At 42.7% G+C, this 20,413-nt stretch overlaps 1 protein-coding gene across 1 annotated transcript in view; it reads right to left on the reverse strand.

Annotated features, from left to right (window-relative positions):
* The window catches only part of UST (uronyl 2-sulfotransferase), a 293,926-nt gene that overhangs the window by 173,687 nt on the left and 99,826 nt on the right, over positions 1–20,413 (reverse strand). The window contains exon 2 of the mRNA XM_060114685.1: positions 7,187–7,230. Coding sequence (XP_059970668.1) covers positions 7,187–7,230 — 44 coding nt within the window. The remainder of the gene's footprint in view (positions 1–7,186; positions 7,231–20,413) is intronic.

The following is a 20,413-nucleotide window of genomic DNA, read 5'->3' on the forward strand; positions in this document are numbered from 1 at the left end:
GTGGGGAATGAAAAACATGGTTTCTTCAGTAGAAAACATTAAAATAGCTTCTTTCAGCAAATGTATCTCCAAGTTGAAAGGAGTTATTGAAAGGGAAAAACAAACCTAAACAAATATGCAGTCTTTCTTAGGGACTCAGTGGTTGTGATGTTAAAGGGCAGCTGAGACAGCCCTGATAGAAATAGGGATATATTTTTTGAAGTGCAACGGACTTCTGTACTATTTTAGCTTCTTGCTCTCAGAGCTCCCTGGTCCTATGAAAATAGGAAGTTTCCTTTAAGTAACTTCCTAAATGCATTGTTGCTGAGATCCTTTCCAGAAAAAAATATGATGTAATATAAAATGATTTTTGAATATTAAAAAACACAATTTGAAGAGTAGAAACAAATGTCAAATAGAAGAATTTGGGGAGAATACTGGGGATAATAAAATAGCTAAGGCATGGGAACTACAAAGAAAAAAATTAACAAAGTGAAGAAGGAATGTTGGGGGAAGATGTGAGTAGTACTGAATGTTGAAAAAAATATGAAAATGCACTTAAATTTTCCCAATGAGACACATCTAAGGATCGTTTCAATGTTTATTAAGTCAAACCAAATAATGCCTAACAGGGCATAATGCAATGCTATCCTGGTAACTGAAGATATTAAACTCAATGTAGAATTACTTTCTAGGGCTGCCATAACAGAGAATCACAAATTGGGTAGCTTAAGGCAACAGAAATTTATTCTCTCACTGTTCAGGAGGCCGTAAGTCTGAAATCGAGGTGTCAGTAGTGTGAATTCCTTCTTGGGGACTCACAGGGAGAATGTGTTCCCTGCCTCTCTCCTAGATGCTGGTGGTTGCCAGCAATCATTGGTGCTCCTTAGCTTGTGACAGCATAACTCCAATCTGCCTCCAACGTCACATGGCATTCTCCCTGTGTGTCTCTGTCTCTGTGTCCAAATTTCCCTCTTCTTATAAGGACATCAGTCACATGGATTTAGGGCCCAATGTGACCTCATGTTCATTACATCTGCAAAGAGCCTATTTCCAAAGAAGACTGCATTCACAGATTCTGGTGGTTTGGACTGCACCAGGTCTTTTGAGGGACCCAATTCAATTCATAACACCATTCAGAACTGAATTTGTCATTTGTCACTCCTTTCCTACTAGTCAAATTTTTCTACTATACAGTTATGCCAACATGGTCTCCATCTCCTAGGCTGTCATTTTTTTCACTCCTTCTTGTTAAAGGCAAGCTCCTCAAAGCAGCTCATGTCTCCATTTTCCACCCAGCACCCCTCAAATCCCAGAAACGAGGCCTGTCCCTCCTCACCCCATCCATACCAGACTCTTTGACTTGGTTCGTTCATCTTATTCCATTTTCAGGACCCTCACTTGGAAGGAAGGTCAGGCAGAGCCTCCTGGGTTCACCCTTATCATAGCAACTAGCCACTTACTTAATGTATTAGAGTGGGCCTGTTTGCTAGCCAGTCCTTCCCACTAGACTCTAAACTCCTGAGGGCAGGGACTGTGCTTTTTGCAGTCTTATAGCCTCAGAGCCTAGCACAGAGCCCAACACAAATTTGGGGCATAGTTAAAGGCTCAATGAATGAATAGTTGTCTGTATACAGTCATTTAGACTAAAGAATACATCCACCGCAGAATCATGTGCTCCCATAGTCTTTGCCTCTATGAAACCTTAAAATGCAACTAGATTATAAAGTATTAGACAGCAGGGGATTATTTTCAAGTTTTATCACGTCCTCCTGATCCCTAGCACAAAATAGTCACTCATTAATTGATTGATACTAAAGGGAAATTAGCTTCTGGGGGGTGGAGAAGAAGGACTAACCTTTAATGAACAATCGTTCATTGCCAGACACTGCTAGGTGCATATAAATGTCACCTCAATTAGTATTACCACTTATTCATTTGGAGGTTTCCCAGCATAATAAATTGTAAACCCTCTTCTAATGAATCCCTTTAAAAATAGAATTTTGAATACTAAATTACCTAGCACATCACTTTATATGCAAAAATAACATGTAAGTATTATATGTCAAAATACATTTGCATACAAATGTAGACATCAGTAATATATCTTAACCCTCAGTATACCATCAGGATTCCCCGGACTCAATTTTAGTGTTTTAGGTTTTTGGGGGTTTTTTTTGAGCAGTTCTAACCATTTGTATGGATTAATATTTCTTGACTTTATTCTTTCTTAGAGATGTTCCAAAGAGAATAAAATAAAGAGAATTAAAATAAAGAGAATAAAACTCATCCTACCTTGTAATTACCATATAATAGGTCCATATAATATAATTATAATTATATAATAATAATATATAGTATGTAATATAATTACCATGTAATAGGATCTACTAGCCTCTTTTAAAAATTTAAGATCCATTATGGAATCTTAATGATTTTACTTTTCCTGTATCTTGAAATGCTTTGCTAGTTCATCATCTTAAAATAATTACCTACCAGTTATGCATTAATTACTCCCAACTATGCTTTAAAAAGACTAAAGTAACAGAAAAATGGAAGGATGATAGAATAGCTTAGAACTACACTGCTGTTCAGTGATGACTGAAATGTTTTATTCTGTGTTGTTCAATACAGTAGCACTAGTCGCACATGGCTACAAAGAATTTGATATGTGGCTAGGGCAACTGAAAAAGTGAATTTTTATTTTTTGAATTTTAATGAATTTAAATAGCTACGTGAGCCTGATGGCTACTGTACTGAACAGTGTAGGCTTAGAACGATTCATTAGGGAAATAAATTGCCACTATTTCATGACTCTTCATATTTTATTGTGCTGCCTAAAGTGTTACATCATCTTTACAAAAGATATCGCAGAAGACTGGAGATACCATCTTTGTAGTTCATTTTTAACTTTCTTTTCTTTTTTAATTTTATTTTTTATTCATTTATTTTTTGGCCATACCGCACGGGTTGCGGGATCTTAGTTCCCCGACCAGGGATTGAACCTGGGACCCCTGCACTGGAAGCGTGGAGTCTTAACCACTGGCCACCAGGGAATTCCCTGCTTTTAACTTTCATTGACCAGAGTGGAGATTCAGAATGTTTCATTCCTGCCCATAATGACAAAGAGAAGAAAATCGACGGAAGGAGAGGTTTCCCAGGCATTAGAAGAATCAGAGACAAATGCTTAGAGTCAGAGAGCAACACTCAAGACCCTGATGATGATGATTAAATGAAATTAATCATGAAAGTGAAACCTCAGACCATGAGTCTTCCAATGATGATATTCTTGATTAATTCTCTCAAATTCAAGAGTCTATGAGGGAACAATATTTTTCTCTAAGGACAAAAAGAAAATATGGTATTCCCATGCAGTTAGTCGTCCAGGGGAAGGACTTCATCAAACATTATTTTGCAACAAGAACCTGGACCATCCCATTTTGCTAAATGCATGTGGGACAGTCTTCTTTCACCTTTGATGATGTTTGTACACCAAAATTTACTCTGTATACAGTATGTAAATGAACAAATGCCGAAGGTGGGTATGTATAGAAAGGTGATTAGAAAGAAAAAGATGAAAAAACATCTCTGGATTGATATTTTAAAAAAGTTAAAAAGGTCCATTGGACCCAACAGTAAATGGTGATGACTAGTTTTTTTTCTGGTATTATACTGAGACTTTGTGTACTGTAGTAGTTAAAGTACCAGAGAACTTATATAAAAGGCTAAAACTGCAGAAATAAGGTAAAAAATTGTTGTCTTTATATTAAATTAGTAATCTTGGAATGGTTAAAAGCATGAACCTTGGAGCTACATACACAGCCTTGGGCTGGGATCCCAAGTCCAGTTCTTAGTAGTGCATGACCTCTGGCAAGTTACCCGGCCTCTCTAAGATCCGGTTCCCTCATCAGTAAAATAATGGTTAAATAATTACTTCCTCTTCTATAGAGTTTTATAGAGACTAAACTTCCATGCAAAGTGCTTAGCAGAGTGCTTGCCACATAGGAAACGGTAGACATCAGCGATGGATAGTGATTTCATTTTCCTTGAGCTGCTTAGACCAGCTCTCCTTACCTATCGGATCTGGGAACCCAACATGTGTGAAATAGTAACTGTTTTCTACCTGCTACCTCCAGAATTTATCATTGCCGATGCCAGCAGCTCACATCAGGGACCCACATCCTAGGTGAAGTGAAGCCAGGAAGGAGAAGACATCACCTCCAGAGGTCAGGCTGCTCTGGGGGGTGGTGGACGGAACCACAGGTGATGCTGCAGAGGCCAGAGCACCTCAGGCTTTTCAGCCCAACTTTAATCTTCTCTAACACAGTATTTCCCCACCACCACCACCGCACACACCCTGATTTTTAGATTGAGCAAGTATTACTTTAATAAACTCAAATTTACACAGAAAATAAGGAAATGAATAAAAACCTCCTGAAGTCTCACCATCTGGAGTAAACATCATTATCCTTCCAGGCTTCTCTCTGTACACACATGTACATATGCACACAAGTTTTTAAGACATAAGATCACACTATACTGCTGTTTCATGCCTGTTTTTGTACCCAAGCATATCTTTCTAATTCATTCAATTGAGATCTCCATGTCAGTCTCTGTAGGGTTCTAACCTTAAACCGCTAAATTTTGTGTACACACAAAGCGGTCGTAAAAAGTGGTCGACGAAAGAAAATATTAACATCCGCCTTTAAATAATGACTTAGATTAAAAACTAGGGTGAGCTGTGAGGTTAAAGTAGATTTGAAAAAACAAGTAAAAGTCAGAGGCACTTGGTTCTTTTTCATGAAAGTACTGGAGAGAATGAAGGCCTGGGCTCTGGATGTGCTGTGTGACACACACCCCATTCCCTAAATGGCTATTACTTGTGGAATGTGAAACTTGTGGAACTGAATCTTCTCATAAAATGAGAACTTGCCTGTAAACCTCAGTGCGTACATTTTCAGGGTTTAAAACCTTATTTCATCTAGATCACAGCTCTTTCGATCTTGGCATCAAAAAGTTACTTCTGAGTGTTAAACAAATAGGAAAACTGTGGATCTGGACTCCGTCTTGCTTCTCACTGCCAGGCTGAGGGTTCACTCCGGAGGCCACACACGTGTGAGTCCTTATCCCGTGGGTGCCACCGTGTCCCTGAATACACCAGTGGTCTGTAGATTTACATAACCGAGGCTTCACCTCGGGGGACACTTAAGGGACCTTCATCTGGAACCCTGACCTCATCACTTCTGGGATTCGTTTACACCCCGCCAGAAGTAATAAGCATGGATGAAAGATGTTAACATACTGATATGATTTTTACCCATTTTTATATTCTTCTTATTATTTTGGCTACTGCTTAGAAAGTTGAGTGTTTTTGCCACTCCACTCCTAGATAATCAACATTGCTTGGGAGCTTGTTAAAAATGCAAATTCTCAAGTCCCACCCTGGACCTACTGCATCAGACACTCAGGGGTCTGGGCCCAGCAATCCATGTTTTAACAAGCCCCCAGGAAATCCTGGTGCAACCTAAAGTTTGAGAATACTGGCCTAGTGGGAAGAACCTGGGATGGGAGCCAGGAGACCTGATTCAGATTCCAGCTCTGGATTCCATGGTTCGGTTCAGTGAGAATTAATGAATAGTCACGATGTGCCTCTCTGTGTGTCGAGGCTAATGCAAGGATGTGAGGATGCTGAGATGAGCTAGATGCAGTCCTTATCCTCAGATGGTGTCTAATCCTCTATATTCCTTTGTCTCCCCTGGGTAGGGGCTACCTGTGGTTATTCTTGGTTTGTTTCATATTTGTATTCCTAGTGCCTGCAGCATTGCAGGCACTCAATACATATGCAGTGGGCCAAGTAGTAAACCTCTCACCACTGTGATAAATACCACTGTACTATTCATCAATAATCTTAAGGCCTATTCCAGTCTAGTTAACACTATCCACCATTTATTTTATTTTATTTATTTATTTTTTATTTTATTTTATTTTATTTTTGTGGTACGCGGACCTCTCACTGTTGTGGCCTCTCCCGTTGCGGAGCACAGGCTACGGACGTGCAGGCTCAGCGGCCATGGCTCACGGGCCCAGCCGCTCCGCTGCATGTGGGATCCTCCCGGACCGGGGCACGAACCCACGTCCCCTGCATCGGCAGACGGACTCTCAACCACTGTGCCACCAGGGAAGCCCTCCACCGTTTATTTAATGCTTATCACATGCCGGGTGCTGAGTGCTTTTCATATATCAGCTCGTTCAATCTTTTTACATGTCCTATACTATGGGTCATATTTTTAACCCCACCTTGTACATCAAAAAATTGAGGCTTGAAATATTAAGTAATTGGTCTAATGTCATATATTGATAGTGGTAGAGCCCGAGATGAACCCAGAAATACCTTATTCCAAAGCTCATGGTCTTAAATGTGGTGGAGTTCTTCTTCAAATCCCACAAATGCAAAAGCCAACTTTAGGGTAAATTTCCAACCTCTAAGGTTACTGGCTGATTATCTTTTAACTATGTACTTACAACCGCACTTTGCAGGCATCACCTTAAGTGGTCAAAGAGTGTCTGTATTTTTCCTCATTTTTCAGTAGATTGATATTTGGTTTTCATTGCACTCATGAAAGTAGAGAGTGGCGGGGGGAACTCCACTAATACTTCACTGGACTGTTCTGGCCCTTAAAAGTCAGACCAAAATTGCTGCTAAGAACAAAAGTGATTGTACAGGCCAGGCCATGGCAGACTTGCAAGGGCACTGGCAGAGAAGGCCGGTTCCAGAGGGCTGAGCCTTGCCTGGAGTATCCCAAGTAAGGCAGGCCATGGAGAAAGGGGCAGAGGTTAGGCTAGCCCAAAGCATGAAGACATGAGGAGGCTGGGTTGTGGACATCACATCACAACCCAACATGGAGAGTAAAGGCAAAGAAGGCAGCAAACAGGAGAAGCAACCAAAAGTCTGAAGTCAGCTTGAGGCTCCAGTGCCTGGGATAGCTTCAGCTCCTGATGAAATGATGCCTCTTGCTCCCTCACCATTTAGGCTATCTTTGTTTGCTTCCTTTTTCCACCCACTGTTAGTCAAAGATTAACTTGACATCTGCTACCTACTATTTTCTTGTGAACATTTCAGGGCCCAGAGGGATGTGGTTGGGGTTATTGAAGGCGGTAGGTACTGAGAAAAGGAAAAGGGGATTTATACCACAAGCAAAGGTCTTACCTTACTAGGAGGGGGTCCATGGTCATCTAAGTAAGTGGAATTTCCTAGGAAAAAAGAAGAAAACGTTGATGAATTAATAGTCTTAAACCCCAAATGAATTTAGTGCAAAGTCATTGAAAATAAGTACTCTAGATATATTTCTATTCAGACAAAAGTCCCAAAGGAAAATGGGTAATTGATCTCCAGTTTGGTGGGACTTTGCTGATACTACCAGGCTTGGTTAACAGTTTCAGCAGTTACAAACAGTCTACCCATGTGGGTACGTATGCACACGGACATACACATGCAGAAACATGCACCATCATTCTCCACCCAATATCTGTTGAGTTTACTTTAGACCAGTGGTTCTCAAACTTCAGCGTGTATCAGAATTACCTGCAGAGCTTGCTAAAACACAGACTGCCCGGCCCTGAGGGTCTGATTCAGTAGCTCTGAGAATTTGCATTTCTATCAAGCTCCCAAATGATGCTGAGGCTACGGGTCCTGAAACCGCACTTTGAGAACCACTGCATTGTTTCTCCACTTTGTCTTGATTGTCAATTTCCCTTCATCTTTTCAGTCTAGCTTGCTTCCGAAGCTTGATTTGTCTTCCCTAATAGCCACTTAGTGGCATGTGTGTTTTCAGAGTGCATGGTTATTGTCTTCTGATGAATAAAGACTCAGGGGGATTCTGACCGGAACTAAAGCTTATTGGATTCCTTCTCTGCTAAGTGTTTTACAGGTATTTATTCACTTAATTCACATATCAGAGGTCAGTTAGAATTACCCCTATTTACAAAGAAGAGAATAGAGGCCTGGAGAAATCCAGTAGTTTGCTGGCAGTCACACAGCTGTTAAGCTGCAGAGAGGAGGGAAGACTGGTTTTTCCAGAAGGTGCTCGGGCATCTGCTCATCTGAAAAGCCCACCTGGAGTGTTGCCATCTCCAGCTTTTGTGCAGCCTGGGCGCCAGCAATATTACCAGCTGGCCACACGTTTGAGTTTGATCGTGTAGGGGAGCCAATGATGTGGTGAGTTTAGGGGAAAGTGAAGATGACCAGACTTTCTAACAGAGCAAAATGTGGGAAATATTGAAAGCAAAAGGAGGCCTATAGAAGACAGTAGATTAGGGAATAAGGTCAACGAAAGGTGCTTTTTCGGGAGAGGGCAAAGTAACTTAAGAAATAGGAATAAAAAAGGGAAACAGAGTTTAAGCCAGGGACAGTTCAAGTGGGGAAACTTATCCAAACGTAATAAATAAGTGGATTTTGGCTTATAGATTTTTTTTCCATACTGAGGCCTCATCCAACCCCTTTTTCTTCATAGTCTTCTGATTTATCACCCACATGATGTGTGCAATGACTGTACTCTGGCTGTCTGTGTAAGGCAGAGGGAAAATGGGGTCCAATTTTCATGTACAAGACACTCACACACAAACACCTGGAATGCTCGTGATTGGGTGATTTTCAGTAACCTATGAAATGTGAACATGATGAACAATTTGTAGTTCTTAATTATTGTGCTGCACTCCACTGGGAACACACATGAATAGGAAGTCGATCTATCTCTGACTTAGTAAAGAGAACGTGCGGTCAAGAATTCAGAAAAATGGTTGCCTAAGTCTAGAGAAAGCCTCAGAATGAATTCCACCATAATGCAGCCAGGATAGCTGCAGAGGGTCCTGTCTGCTCACCATGTGAACGCGTCTTCCCCAGGAGGGATGCGAGAAATCCCAACACACTCCAGCATGTTCTCCAGGTATTCATCCCAGGAATCAAAGGGAGCTCAAACAACGAAATGTTTCTAAACTAGTGAAAGTTTCCATACACCAAAGTTCCCAGGGACTCCTTAAAAGGAGTGATTTCAATGCCTGACCGCCACCTCAAACTCCAGACATGGGTATCCCCTGACTCCTTAGCACCTCAGCTTGGATGCTTGGGTGTCTGCAGGCATCTCACACCTCACCGTCCAGAAAGAACTCTTTATCTGCTCCTATTCCATCCCCCAAATCGCTCTCTCTCCTGTCTTCTTCATCAGGTTACACAACACATCCCTTCCCCAACAGGCTCCAAAGCCCAGAGTCATCCTTGATCCATCCCTTTCCCTTACCCCATCCGTACCAACCCATTTGCAAGTCCTGTTGGCTCGGCCTTCAAGATATTCCTCAAATCAGACCACTTCTCACCAACCCCTCTGGGCCACCTGCGAGAGCCCTCTCTTCGCTGATCGCCAATTTTCTCCCTTACCACACAGCAACCAGAGGGATCTTTTAACCTTATTAATCTGGCCATGTTGGCCCTCTGCTTAAAATCTATTTCTCTAAGAACAAAATAATCAATTCCTTACCATGGTGTCTAACCCTGCATGACTGAGGCCCCACCCCCTGCCACACCTGACACCAGCACAACAGCCCTCCCTCTGCTCCAGAACTGCCAACCTGTTGTCAGCTAGGGACTTTTTTTTTTTTTTTTTTTTTTTGCGGTACGCAGGCCTCTCACTGTTGTGGCCTCTCCCGTTGCGGAGCACAGGCTCCGGACGTGCCCGCTCAGCGGCCATGGCTCACGGGCCCAGCCACTCCGTGTCATGTGGGATCCTCCTGGACCGGGGCACGAACCTGTGTCCCCCGCATCGGCAGGCGGACTCTCAACCACTGCGCCACCAGGGAAGCCCTAGGCACCTTTTGAATGGGTTCCTTTCTCTACCAGAAAAAGCTCTTTCCCAACCCCTTCACTCAGGCTCAGGGCACATGTCCCTGCTTTCTCAGCTCTTCCTTCCTTCCCTCTCTCCCTTCCTCCCTCCATCCCTCCCTCCCTCATCCTAAAACATCACTTCTTTCTGCACAAAGAAAGGACCAGGGCTCACCAGCGCTGGCACTTGTGCCCATAGACCCCATTGTTACCACCACCAGCAGGTCCCTGAGCTCCCATCCACAGCTGTGTTCCTGCGGTTTATTAGAACACAGGCCTCGCACTTGTAGCAGAGGCACGAAAAGGGAAAAGAAAAGCTACACAAATAAAAAGTATTTCTTTAGCTGGAGACAGCAAGTTTTTATTCTCTTAGGGTATAACTATGTTATTTTTTGGTATTTAGGCAGAGCTTTTCATCCTAGGATCTTACACTTTCCCAGTGCAAAATAAACAAGATTGTCAGGATTTTCAAACCTGAAGTTGGTAACTTGTGGGCTGTGGAGATCAAAGGATGAGCAAGCTCTCTTATCAAAAGGGGCTCCCAGTCATCAAAGAGGCTTCTTGCTGCACCAACTCAGGGAGGATTCTATGGAAGGTGTCAAGTGGTGGGGAAGGGAGATCAGCCCTTGGAGCCTTTGAGCTTAGAGCTCACAATACAAATTCGAAAAGAAAAGGCGGAGGAGGGCTGACGAGGGTCTGGGGCCAGGACAGAGGACAAATGCTTACCTGCCACCCCTCTCCACTGCCCTGCGAATGTCCACTTTTGATACCTCAGTCCCCGATCCCTGTAATTTTTGGAGGCCTGGAGGGGTGTATCATTTCATTTCCTTCCAGAAACTAACCTACACCGTTAGAGCTCTGATTTCAGCCTCCTCTTCATGTCTCAAGTCCTTCCTTTGGGGATCAAGGATTACAGTATCTTGTCAAGTTAAAAAAAAAAGAAAGGCATGCACCCCACATGGGTCCACTCCTACCATCAGTCAAACTTTCAGAAGGGCCTGTCTCCAAACTGCCAAGAAATCACTAGCTCTGGCTGGCATGGAGATAAACCTCTTACAGAACATCAAGCTTGTGGAATCTGCTTAGGTGGGTGCAGGAGGCAGGATGGTTACTGATTTGAAGCAACACTCTAGCCCTCTGAGCTCTATGCACTGGTCTATATCCTGATGGTGGTAGTGGTTACATGGCTCTATCCATTGGTTGAAACTGATCGTGTTATACATCAAAACCACCACCAACAAAAGACTCGTGGTTTAATGGTTTTTAAAATGCCCTCCCTAGAAGGCAAGTGATCTCAGACTAAATTATAACACATTCTAAATCTTGCCCTGCCCACCTAGCTCTTCCTGGTGGAGACCTCCCAGCGAGGCTGTTAATAGAACATGAAAGGTCATATGTGAATGTGCAAAGATGTTAAGTCCAAGCACACGGGAGTTACTGTTTGTGCACTTACTAGAGCAATGATATGAAAAACCAGATATAGTGTACCTAGATGAACAGGTTAAGTCTCACTTTCATAGCAGAGCATATCCCCAAGAAGTGTCATTTCACTCTGAATAAATTGCTTTACCTCCTCAAAGTTTCCCGTATACATATCTGGAGAAATGAAATAAGCTCATAGGTCCCTGTAAGGAGGACATGAGGGTAATCTCATTCTATGAAAAATGCCTAGAACAACACCTGTACATACCAAGCACCTAGTAAGTTGCAGCAGTACGAGCTGTACTGAGTAGCAGCAGCAGGGCAAGGTCGCCCCTTCACTGCCTCTCCATCCTCCCAGCTCAGTAGTCTTCCACACCCCCTGCACATTCCACTGCCTACAATAATTTTTAAGGAATGTGGATGCCAGGCGCTAGCCTTAGCTATTCCGATTCAATTATCTGGGGACAAGCCATTTGACGATCGGTATTTTCTCAAGTCCTTCAGGTAATTCTAATGTCTGGCCAAGGCTGAGATTCACTGAGCTAAAAAAAAAAAAAAAAAAAAAAACACAGATTAAAGTTCTTAATTCAGGCTGAATCTCATTTTCCAGAAATAAAAAGTAACAGAACTTATTCAGGCGGATCTTAATTAGAGGTCACCTCCATCATGTCTGGTGAGAGATTACACAACATGAGTTTCCCGTCAAAGGAGAACGCTCATGATCACAGAAGGATCGACCTGGCAGTTCCAGTTAGCACCTGCTCCGGGGGGCCGGGCCAGCTCTAGGCACAGAGATTACACTTTAAACCACATGGGTTGCCCAGACCTTTCTGGGACTCCACAGATCTTTTTTTTTTTTTTTTTTTGCGGTACGTGGGTCTCTCACTGTTGTGGCCTCTCCCGTTGCGGAGCACATGCTCAGCGGCCATGGCTCACGGGCCCAGACACTCCGCAGCATGTGGGACCTTCCCGGACCGGGGCACGAACCCGTGTCCCCTGCATCGGCAGGCGGACTCTCAACCACTGCGCCACCAGGGAAGCCCTCCACAGATCTTTTGAAGAATAATTTTCTGAGCTTACACTTTCAGAACATATTTGTTCCTGCACAAATACGTTCCTGTTCACATATATTGTTCTGCTGACCCTCCTGTTTCATGGTAAAAAAGGAGATAAGCGCATAATTCTCCCTCTGCCCAGAGCCTCTCCAGACCCCACTTGACTTAACAAATAGGGGGTGTTCCATCGGTCTGAGAGACACCCATGCTTGTTCCCTACACACACCTTGAGGGACCACAAAGATCTAAAAGGAAAAAGCCTCTAGAAAATCTGAAGCACAGACACTGGCTGGTCCACGCCCACTGAGGCTACCTGTCTTTCCAGGTTGGGGGCCTGGAGTGAAGCGGAGGTGAGGGGACCTGGCCGACACAGAGGAGCCCACTGCCACGCCCATGTGAATCCAACAGAGACCAACACAACCAGATAAAGAAGAAACTGCCAGAAGCACTGACATGAAAGCACTGATACTGAAGGCCTACTGACTAGAGTTATCAATGTGCCCTGTACTTTAAGTAGCAACAGTCACTCTTATGTTAGAGGAAGAGTCGAAAGGAGCCCCAGGGGAATCATTTCATGGGTTCAGGAAGACACTGTTAATAGAAGTGACCATCACTGGTAACAGGGCCAGAAGCCCAGGGGTGGCCGAGGGATTACTGTAGGAGCCAGAACAAAGAGACCTGGATTCAAATGTCAGTTCTACCCCTCACTGGTTGAGTGACCTTGGAAATATCACTAAATGTCCCTGAGGGTTAATCTCCCCATTTGCAACTGAGGACATTAATAATAGCACCTAAGTAATAGGGTTGTTATGAAAATGAAACAAGACATGTATAAAGCACTTAGCATAGTGCCTGCCTGGCACATATTAAGCCCTCAGTGAGCGGTAGCTACTTCCTCATCTTATATTACCCAATTGTATCCTTCATATTCAAGTTTGTAATATTATTTATTATTGAGGAAATCAAAGAGAATCCTCAGGCAAGGGGAATAGTTTATCGTATCAAGAATGAATATTACTGGGCTTCCCTGGTGGCGCAGTGGTTGAGAGTCCGCCTGCTGATGCAGGGGATGCGGGTTCGTGCCCCGGTCCGGGAAGATCCCACATGCCGCGGAGTGGCTGGGCCCGTGAGCCTGCGCGTCCGGAGCCTGTGCTCCGCAACGGGAGAGGCCACAACAATGAGAGGCCCGCGTGCCACAAAAAAAAAAAAAAAAAAAGAATGAATATTACTATAAAATAACTATTTGATATTTTCTATTACTTTCCAATATTGGCTTGATATGTCCTCCAAAACATACAAAACTTCTTTCCCAATTGTCTGAAGTACCTTTAGCGATGCGCAAATGAACTTACGGACCCTTCAGGGGATGTAATTTATTCTTGACTCTAAGTCGTGCATTAGCAGATCTATTTTTGTCTGAATTGGTTCCTGAAGAATAAAGCTGTTTGAATTCGAATTCCTCTTATAGAAACCATAACATGCATTAGTGTCAATGTCAAAAAAAGCCACCTCTACACTGTCAATTTTGATCAAACGCCAGCAATTCTCTTCAGAGTCTTTCTTCCAGGGGCCCTTTTAAAATCATAATCATAAGCAATTGAAATCCTTTCTTTTTTTATTCAGAAGCGGGCATTTCACACAGGATTTTGGTTACCTACAGCACAGTCATGTGGCTGCATCTCCCCCCTAGAGTCTGGGTCTCTGATGAGACACTGTTAATGAAGGGGGTGGAAGGCAGCACTGCGGCCCCAGCTCGGTCCTTGCCAAAAACTTATGCTAATGCCACACTTTCCACCATTAACCACGGGTTACGTTTCCCTAAGAGGCAGCTGTCAGCACACAGCGGCCATGGTTAACAATGAGAAGTTTGTGCACTGAGTAAACATCTCTAATTGCTCCATTTCTTACAATTAACGTAGCCCCAAAGACACTGTAATGGAGGAGAACTGCTTGCACAAATTTATTTAAGCTTTAATAAAATTATTTTCCACTAAAGCAAATGGTTTTGTTAACTATCAATACTTAAATATATTTACAAAAATACCTTTAAAAAAATCTTGAATATTCCACCCAACCAGTTAACAAAGGCAAAAATAGCCTGAAAACATTTCCTGGAGCCTAAATGATAAAAGTGAGCATTCCGGACTATGACAAAAATATCAAATTGTTATCAATTATGATTGAGAAAGTGTCTTCCATTTCTAATTAATTTAAAAAGCAAATTAATGCTTTTCTCTGTGTACTTCAGGCTCAGAACCACTGCCTTGATTTTTAATACCTCGCTTTTTTTCCCATTAAATCTCAGTATGCATTATAGGATGTCGAGGGTATATCTGTAGAAGGAAATTACTTTTGAAATCAAATGATCAGTGCAATATTGCTGTAATAACAACCTGAATATAAACATGAATTATTGCCAAATTAGCTCAGGAATTCATCACAATTGTATTATATGATATATGCAGGTAGGAATAAAGTATCAAAGCGAGATGGAATCACTTAGGTTTCTGTTTCACTCCATTAGATTTTCCTCCCAAAGTAATTACTACCGTCAACTGATCCCACCTTTGCGACTCTAATACACCCATTAACAGAGCAGCCCCAGCCCAAGGCTGCACACCCCAAGGCTCTAACCCGAGCCCAATAATCTTCTTCTATTAGGACCTAGCCACCATGAGGATGGACACTTTCCAACAGATGCTTACTGCATGAAGCACCCCTAAATGTAGTGGAAAATGTAGTGGAAGATGGGCAGGATGAAGATGACTAAGAATCTACGCTGGGAGAAACAAAACAAGGGCAAAAAAATCCATACCTTCCTTATCATCGTCGATGGTTCACATCAATGCTGATCTAAGCTCTGTGCTAAGCACTCGACAACCTCATCCCATTGTGTTCCTACGACAACCTCTGAGACAGGACTTCTATTATCCCCATTTTACAGCAGAGGACACTGAGGCTGGGGGAGGTGAAGTGACCCGTACCACCTCATACAGCTCATCAGCAGGTGCTCCTGGATCTGAGTCCAGCTGCCTGACTCTGAAGCCCTTTTGCTCACCACACACTCCCTGCCTCGCTCAGAGATTCCAGTCTGGGAGCCACAGGTGCTTTGAGATACTGACCTGTTAGCTCTCAGGGCTCCTCAGGCTAATCAGTCTGGGGCTACTCAGGGATGAAGCAGAGAGGGGTCTGAGCTCTCTGAGCAACATCCAGGCAGGATACTCACTAGTTCACCCATCAAATACTTCTCAAGTGCTTCCTCTGTGCCGGGCACTGTACATGGGGATATAGGTATGAGTCAAAAGACATGATCCCTCCCTGTCTTAGTCAGTTCAGGCTGCTATAACAAATTACCATAGACTGGGTGGCTTAAACAACAAACACTTATCTCTGACAGTTCTGGAGGCCGGAAGTCCAAGATCAGGGTCCATCATGGTCCAGTTTTCCTCCTAACTTGCACACGGCTGTGGTCTTGCTGTGTCCTCACATGGTGGAGAAAGACAGTTCTGGTCTCTTCCTCTTCTAATTAGGACACTAATGCCATCATGGGGGCCCCATTTTCGTGACCTCACCTAAACCTGATACCACATGAAGTCCCCACCTCCAAATGCCATCAAATTAGGGGTGGGGCTTCTAAATGTAGATTTTAGGAGTGTATAAACAGTCCATAGCACTAGCCCTCTGAAGTCTGCAATAAAAATGGATGACACACATTAAACAAATGATTATAAAATAAATATTCAGTTGTGTTTGTGATGAGTCTTCTAAGAAGTAAAGTACAGGGTGGTATGAGAAGGAACAACAGAGGCTCCTTAACTCAAGGAAGAGAAAGAGTAGGTCAAAGAGGATGGTGGGTCTAAATCAAGGATGTCCTGTGACCTTGAAATCAAGATCCAAAGATAAAGTCTCATTTAAGAAGCAAAGGGAAGTTTGTGCAAAGATTCCAAGGGCTTTGGGGCGCATCGGAAATGAGCTTACGTGTGTCTGGAGCTCTAATAGTCTCAGGCATCTTCTCAGCAGCCCACACCCCCATCAACCCTGGGAGGTCAGCAGGACAGAGTGAGGGAGGGTCCCTTTCCACAGGGAAGATCTGAGCCCAAGGTCACCCATCTGGAGGTGTCAGAGCTGGACTTGAACTTGGGTTCAAGCTCATAGGAACCCCAGTCCACGCTTCCTTAGGGCTCTATGCGAGGTGGGACAGTGGGCAGATGGGAGAGTTTCCTGCGGCCACCGTGTGTGCAAAAACGACACCACTGTGAGCCTGGAGGAAGGTTGGACCCAGAATCCAGAGGGAAGAACTCTGTGAGGTCTAAGTCGGAAAACACCATGGGAAAGTCATTAGCGGGCCTTGGTGATGTCCTATGAATGAGATAATTCTTGCTGAGTTATGGATCACTACTTTCTGAATGATTGGTGTCAAAGCATACATATTTTTTAATGGATAAAAAAAAATTATGTTTCTAGTTCTGTCTGCTGCTTGATGGGTTTCTGGGCCTTGGCCTGAGGCCACTGGTAAATGAGCATCTGTGTCCTCTATATTCTAAATGAAACAGTCGTATGTTTGACAGAGAATGACTTGTCACTTGCCAGTTCTTTTCATGCTGTAGGGAAATTAGTATGAAAGCATTCTATGGGGTGTTTCAAATAAACTGCACTAAAATGATCTGCATACAAACAAGAGATTTGAAGAGTTGCTCATAAATGCTGTTTGGATGAAATGGATTTCATGGCGAAGTCAGCCTTATACAGATGTTGTAGGGCAGACAGAACTATCCCATCTGGGAGTATACGTTCATATGAACGTTCAAGTAACACAAGGAAGAGATCATAGTTTCTTGTTTATTAGGTCTTCACATGTAAAAGGGGATTTTTAATAGAGCAGCAGAAATTATTGATGTCATTCAGAACAGTAATCCTCCCAAAATTAACTAGCAATCGAACATATGAGCCTGGAGGTGTCTATTTAAAAAGAGTAGGTTTCAATAAATTCAACATTGCTCCCTTTTCTATCATCTCTCTAGATGCATCTCTCTCATTGCTCCCTTTTCTATCATCTTCTATTTTGTGTCAGATTTAATAGAATTTAGGTGAGATTTTGTGGTTCATGGACCTATAATATTGGAAGATAAAAGAGGGTTCTTATACCACCATATGTTACTCTGTAGGCACAGATAAACACCCCTCCCCCAAAATAGAAAAGGACAAAGAAATAAGTGCCTAAAAATCAGATATTCTTTGCCAAAGAAGAGCTGAAGTACAGAATGCAGGAGAAAGGATGTGGGCTTCACAGCAAATCAGTCCAAGGTGGCATTCCACTTATTGAATGTGACCTTGAGCTAGGTCTTGAAGTTCCTGGGTTTTAGTTTCCCCACAGGAAAAGCAGGAAGAATAAAACCTACCTGATAGGACTGTGGGGATTAGAATTACCTTTATAAACTGCCTGGCATGCATACAATAAAGTCTAGCTCTGATGATTATATTTAAAATAGAGCTAATTTAAAGACACGGTGCGTTAAATAAAACCTCTTCCAAGAAATCACATACATAAACATCAGTCCTGGCACTGAAATATGCATCTCTCATTATGCACTAGAATGGCCTGTCACTGTCTTCCTCCACAATTTCCAGGATTTATGATGGGAGGTTATACCTGGGCATGAATGAAGTGTAATTTTTTAAAACCTGGCAGAATTTTGCTATTCGTATGGTTGTCTTATTATTTGGAAAGATAAAGTATACTGGAGGTCATAAATACTCTCTAGCGCATAGTAGATTGGTTTATTTTCTAGCAAAGTCTTAATCCTGCCTTTCAACAGAATGAGCTGGGGAGGTGTGCTTTCTTATATCCAGCAAGAGGAGTCTTTCTTAAAAGCCTGGCTGCCTTGAATTGATCACAGATCTGGAAATATTAATGGTCTTTCAAAGTTACAGTGAGTCACTCACTTTTCTGAACCACTGAAGGACTGAGTCTGAGGGTGGAGACAGATATAGAACTTGGGAGCAAAGACCAGCATGAGCTCTGCAGGAAGAAAACTGGAGTCCTTCTTTCCAGCAAAACAAACAGCTAGTTTCCTGGTTTTCATGCTCATGAATTCCAAATATACGCAAGCCTACTTAATATCAATTTGCTTATTGGAAAATACTTCTTAATAAAAAGTTTTCCCCAAGAGCACAAAGCATCAATCAAATGAATGCATGTCCACCCAAAGTAACTTAATTGTATGGTGCAAAGGGAGCTTCTGCTCATCAAGACAGAACTTTCAGTCTGAAGAGTCGTCTGAAGTGGAATGGGGCCTCAGAGCAGCATCCTTGCAGAGGCATTGCTGAAGCCATGCTGACCAGACCCTGCCTGGCATCAAGGAGAGGATGCCTTCGCTGGATGGAAGGAAGTGCATGGTGACCTCTCGACCTTCCTTCCAATTCTCAGATTCCCTGAAGACCCCTTATGGCGATGAGCAAATGAAACTGCTGATCTTTCAAAAATCACTTTCTTTATCATGTAGATTTCAATCATCCATGTAAGTGTGAGTAATATCAAGAACAGAAATATCAATGATATCAAGAAGACATTTTAGGGCTTCCCTGGTGGCGCAGTGGTTGAGAATCTGCCTGCCAGTGCAGGGGACACGGGTTCGAGCCCTGGTCCGGGAAGATCCCACGTGCCGCGGAGCAACTGGGCCCGTGGGCCACAGCTACTGAGCCTGTGCTCTAGGGCCCACGAGCCATAACTACTGAGCCCGTGTGCCACAACTACTGGATCCTGCGCGCCTGGTGCCCGCGCTCTACAACAAGAGAAGCCACCGAAACAATAAAGAGTAGCCCCCCATCGCCGCAACTAGAGAAAGCCCATGCACAGCAACGAAGACCCAACACAGCCCAAAATAAATAAATAAATAAATAAATAAAAGACATTTTAACATGGACACGACTCTTTCTAGCACAGAATTTGACATATGAAATGGCTTTTTCAAATATATATATATATATTTGAAACTTCAATATATATACTGAACTTCAATCCTGCAAAAGAAAGGTAGGAATGGAAGGGAAAGCTGGTGAATGAAAAATGTGTTTTTCTTTTAGGAACAACTTTATGCCAGGCAAATGACATAAGTATCACAGATTTTTCTCTGTTGTGAATGCCAGGCAGACATGTCCTGATTTATGCCCAACGAAGTGGTAGGAACTGGGGCTGCATGAGGATGAGACAGTCTAATTTCAAGACAAAGGATTGAAGTTAGAGTTGAGTACGGGAGAACTGAAAAGTTCTTGTTAAGGATTTTGTAGCTAAGGTTTTACAAGAGAAGCCATAGGCCAGGCAACAATAAGAACAAGACTCCGGTTTGTCTAGAGGCCTTGAACACTTCAGACTCAAGCAAAGCCATTACAAAGATTAAATTAAAAAACCATGCTCTTTGAGAGCTGTGAAAAGATAAATCATAGGAGGCTATGTGAATGCTTTTATACGTAACTGAGAATAATTGAAGAAATCACTCAGCAATGGAGAAAATATATTTCATGACAGTGCAAAGAGGCACAGGAACAAAAATAACTTGTAAGGATTATAAAAATAATGTAGGGTTATAAATAATAGGAGAAATTGAATATGCTAATGAAATTGTGATGATGAAAATTAGAAATAGAGAATTAGATGATACCAGCTAATAGAAATATAAAGTGTTGGAAAATGGATTTTTAGGTAGGCATGTCTTGATCCTTTCCTGAGGTACAGAAAAGTAGGGAAAGGGATGAATATTTATGATGTACCAATCACAGATTGTACATTAGGCAAATCATTACTTATAGCTCTGCCATTCGATCTTCAGGTAGATATTGTTTTCTCATCTTGTAGATAAGGAAACAAACCCTCAGAGAGGTCAAAAAACTTTCCTGAGAAGGGGCAACTAAACAAGGGCAGGGCCAGGACGGAGCAGGACCAGTCCACTTCCAGAACCCTCTGCAGATTTTTCTTGCCACTAGACCCACCACACACTACTGGCTCTTCTGCCTGCATACCACCCGTAATTTAATAGAATCAGGGATTTTACAAAGTCTTTCAAATCCATGAAAGAAGTAAGGTTGGGGG

The sequence above is a fragment of the Mesoplodon densirostris genome, chromosome 12 (genome assembly GCF_025265405.1).
Source record: "Mesoplodon densirostris isolate mMesDen1 chromosome 12, mMesDen1 primary haplotype, whole genome shotgun sequence".
Classification (NCBI taxonomy): Eukaryota; Metazoa; Chordata; class Mammalia; order Artiodactyla; family Ziphiidae; genus Mesoplodon; species Mesoplodon densirostris.